At 42.3% G+C, this 4,540-nt stretch overlaps 1 protein-coding gene across 1 annotated transcript; it reads right to left on the bottom strand.

The window, feature by feature from the left end:
- Positions 1-355: 355 nt before the first annotated feature.
- LOC137257435 (uncharacterized) lies at positions 356-2,704 on the bottom strand. Its single transcript, XM_067794764.1, has one exon. It carries the CDS (start codon positions 2,702-2,704, stop codon positions 356-358), a length of 2,349 nt encoding a protein of 782 aa, XP_067650865.1.
- Positions 2,705-4,540: the final 1,836 nt, after the last annotated feature.

Here is a 4,540-nt window from a genome sequence, read left to right on the forward strand (position 1 = left end):
ATGTACAAAATATAACATTGACTTTGGTGAGAAATATCTGAATAATTTTAGGTACAAATATGCACATTTTGCAACTGTTATAGTACCCCTGTGCCCTGGGAAGCTTTTGACCGCAAAAGCAATTAGGTAACATCAAAACACACACACAAAAAGAACCAAAACAACAAGAGTCAATAAAAAAAATCAAGGAAATACATAGTCAACACTGATATACAAAAATTAGAAAGTCATACATCGGAGAATGCAATTACAAAATAAGTAAGTACTGCTCAACAACATGAAATGCCCATCCTAAATGTACACTCAGAAAGAATTTGCAAATGTGACCAAGGTAGAGGAGGTCTGATATAAGTAACTAAAATGACCTAGGTATGGAGTGTGGATCGAGAACCTTATAATAGCCATCATGAATAAGCAACACACAGGCGGTGAATGGTTGTGTACAGAAACGCTGAAGCTTACGTGCAGTAAGAAAGGAGACTTGAAGTGTCTGGGGGATAGTGATGGACGTTTTAGTAAGTTTATTAGTAACAATGAAGTCTGGCCAGTCAACAGAGAGGGTTGGAAAAAAGTAACCAGAAATACGGAGGCTTTCAACAGTGTATGGAGGCTGTATGTCCCAGTAAGCAGGACAAAGTGATAAGCAAAGAATGGGAATAGTGACGCACTCGGGACCAGTAGTAAGTTCCAAGAGAAGACCATTTTGCATTCTTGAACGATGTCGGATGAGAAGGATGACAAGGATAGTAGTGACAGCGAAGGTAATGATGCCAAGAAGGATAGAAACGTGATAGTCGGCAAGAGAAGAGATGACGAAGTCTGGAGGCTGGGGACTATGAGTAGTGTGGGCGTTATAATCTAAAGATGGGTGTTGCACAGATTTAACGGGAGCAACACGAGTAATTAGCATGAGAGTGGCTGAAAGTGTACGAAGTTTGAAAAACATCCATGTAACTAATAAAATTGAAAAGGCTGAAACAACAGATGCAGAAATGGCAATTATAGAGTTTGTGTCTGGCCAGGTACTTGGCAATGGTAGCTGTCCATCAAGGAATGGCTCAGCGATTGACTGAAAAATGGTCTGATCCTTTTTGGCACTTTCAGCTATTCGTTTGAGACTAAGGTGGGCTTGATTGTCATTGACCAAAACGCTTGAAAATTCATGTGAAAATATATTAAATTTAGGGATGGTGAAGTTGATTGCCTTTTTGAAAGAGGTATCACCTGCTATACTAGCAAGGGCAGTGTCATCAAAAAAATGTTGTAGGAGAGGGAGGTTAACAGGATGAAGATGAGAGATTTGGCTGGTGTTATTAGAACAGGATCCAAAAGAGGCAGGGTAGAAGAGTTCTTCAGTAGACAAGGAGCAGTAACATGGAGTTTTAATGAGACAAAAATTGCACCCAGTAATCATTCTATGTGCTTTAGGGCAGGTTAGGGTAAGGAATGGTATTTGGTAAATTAAAACTTGAGAAGAATCAACTGAAATTAATTGAGGTGGTTGAGGTTTGGTAACGTAACGGAAGTCGCAGAGGTTCTTAATCTGCTGCTTGTTATTGTGATAAAGGGCCAAAGTACATGAAGGTCTATTAATTGATACGATGGGTATTCTAAAGGGACAATGTAAAGCAATTTCATCACCAGAGCAAGACGTCAAAGTGGAGCTATCAATTTCGACATAACTTTGAGCATCTGAAGACACCGCTAGATATGGAGGTGTTGCCAAAAGGTGGGTGGAATGAGTAGATGTGCTATTAATTGGTAGGGGAAGGGAAATAACTTTGTACATTTTGAATGGTTTACCTAATGAGGACAGGGGAAATTTAACTGAGATGTAGACATGGGATTTTGTTCTCGCAAATATGAATTTAGCTTGGGAATAATAGTAATTTGGATTGGTATGTAGTAAGTGGAATTTGGGATATTTATTGGACAGGACAGAAGACAGGTGATGAATTGTTTGCAGCAAGGTTTCAGGGTCTATCAGTAAAGGGGACAATTTATTTTTGGCTAAATCTTGAATGCCTAACTTCAGTTCCTCTAACTGATGTTCAACAACATAGGCATTTTGGATCTGATCAATTAAAAGGGAGGTAAGTGCTGTAAGGGTAAAAGTCATCGTTTCTACACTATGCTCAAGGGCAGTGGTAGCGAATGTAATGGCGTCATGATTGGCTTTAATACCTTTTAATGCATTTTTGAACCTACTATCTACCAGTTTCATGAATGAGGAAAGGTGGGCTGAATGTTGTTTCATGACATTGGCTACACTGAGATCATGTTTGGTTAGGGCATTTATGTGTTGCGCTAAAATGTTGACATCATTTGTCGTGGCTGTACCAAATAATGTCTTGGATAATGTACCAACAAAGCTCAAAATAGCTCTTTTGGTTCGGGTAGATGAAGGAATTCTGGATTCAGGAATCAGTTTGATAATTTGTTGTCGAGTAGCATTTAGCTGGGCAACACATTTCGTCTTAATAGCATTCAAGTGCATCTGGGTTTGATGCAGGAGGTCGCAGGTTTTGTTACCCTGATGGCAGCCACTGAATGTTGGGATGCCAGGAACATTGGGAAGTTTCACCTCGTAAGTATGGATCCAGTACTCCGTAGAGAAATTAACTTGGGGGGCAGGACGAAAGAGAATACCATAGTTCAATCGTGGGACTGGATCAGAAGACACAACAGGGCGGGCAAAATACATAAGCAGCCACAGTATTATCAGACTCCAGGTGGAACCTTTTGAGAAATCAAAAATGAGACTATTAGATGAGCTGACCTGGCTGAGCAGAATGTCGCGGCCGTCAACATCTGAACAACCTAGCACTATAAACACAGTGAACAAGGTTACTGTAGGAGGGGGGTGGTCAAAACACACCTAAAGCTACACCATGAAAATCTCAGAAGACCAACTGGACTCTAGAAAACATGTGACTTATTTGAAGTATTTGCGTCCCTTTTTACGTTTTCTACCAGACTTTGTGGTCGTCCTATGGAATTCATCAATAAGATTCTTGCTGAGATTGGATTCAGGTTCCCATGTTGTGGTAGGATAACCTGTCCATTTGATGCGATAGTGGGGGATGCCTTTCTGTCATCTGCATTGGAGAATCTTATCAATGGGGTATGTGTCTCCATCGTCCGTGATAGGATTCGGATCATTTTCTGACTGAGACGTAGATGGTATACTGCCGGAATCAGAGATATGTGGCTGAGGTGGTACCATCTGAGTATCTGTTGGAGTGTGAGTGCCATCGCCTGTGTTGGTTGCAGGGGTTGGGGCAGTTTGATTAGGGTTAGGGGTCGGGGCAGTATCACGGTTGTGGTGTGGAATTGGAGTTGGAGTTGGAGTAGGTGTTGGTGTTGGTGTTGGTGTTGGTGTTGGTGTTGGTGTGGGCGTGGGCGTGGGCGTGGGCGTGGGCGTGGGCGTGGGCGTGGGCGTGGGCGTTGATGTTGATGTTGATGTTGATGTTGATGTTGATGTATGTGCAGGAATTGGATTAGGACGTGGATTTGTATTGGGAGCAGGATTGGGATCTGGAAGTCTGTTGTTTGGGTCTGTACGGGTGGTGTACGGCTTCAGTCTGTTTGCATGGATGAGAGATTTGTGTAGTTTGCTTGTGTCTATATGTCTCAGTTTGTAAGTGTAATTGGGACCTAATCCAATGATTTTGAATGGACCAGTATATTTCACTGACAGTTTGGGAGATTGGCCTTTGTGAACCTGTCGGTTATCCACCAAAACAAGATCATCCACCTTATATGAAGGACTCTGAGCTTTGATATCACATCGTGTCTTGTTGATGTCCTGAGATATTTCTGTATTTTCCTTGGCAATAGCCTTTGCCAATTTCAGGTTCTCAAGGAGTGCCTTCAGGTGACCTGCAGTTTTGCCAAGGGTAGGTTTGGGAAGGAGGGCTGTGTCAATAGGGAGGTGCATTTCCTTTCCAAACAGAAGGTGGTAAGGAGTGAAACCGTTAGCCTGACATTGACATCATGACAAAGGGAATGAGATCTGCCCAATTTGACTGTTTCTCATCCGAATAAGCCCGTAGTGCTTGTGCAATTGTACGGTTTCTGCGCTCGCACATACCGTTTGTCTGAGGATGATAGCTAGAGGTAGTATAATGTTTTATTTCCATCAATTCACATAGTGCATTCACAAGCTTTGAAGTAAATTGACGGCCTCTATCAGAAAGGAGTGATCTCGGAGCACCAAATCTGGTAATGACCTGATTGTCAAGGACCTTAGCTACCTCAGTGGCATCTTGCGTTTTGATAGGAAAGCCTTCAGGCCATCTAGAAAGGGCATCAACTACCAGCAAAACGTATTTATAGCCATCTTTGGTCTCAGGCAAGGGCCCAAGTATGTCAATGTGAACCCGGCTGAAAGTGTCGTCTACAGGCATGGGAACCATAGGGGCTGGTTTGGCATGGGTATGCATTTTGGTCTTTTGGCATACTTCACATGACCTGATGTAATTGTCAATATCTTGATACATTCCTGGCCAGTGATATTTACCAATGAGAGCCTGATGAG

This window comes from Haliotis asinina, chromosome 12 (assembly GCF_037392515.1).
Source record: "Haliotis asinina isolate JCU_RB_2024 chromosome 12, JCU_Hal_asi_v2, whole genome shotgun sequence".
In the NCBI taxonomy this organism is placed as follows: Eukaryota; Metazoa; Mollusca; class Gastropoda; order Lepetellida; family Haliotidae; genus Haliotis; species Haliotis asinina.

Bases quoted from the DNA above. Each gene is read 5' to 3' on its own strand.
- LOC137257435 (XM_067794764.1), bottom strand. From the start codon at position 2,704: ATGTATTTTGCCCGCCCTGTTGTGTCTTCTGATCCAGTCCCACGATTG.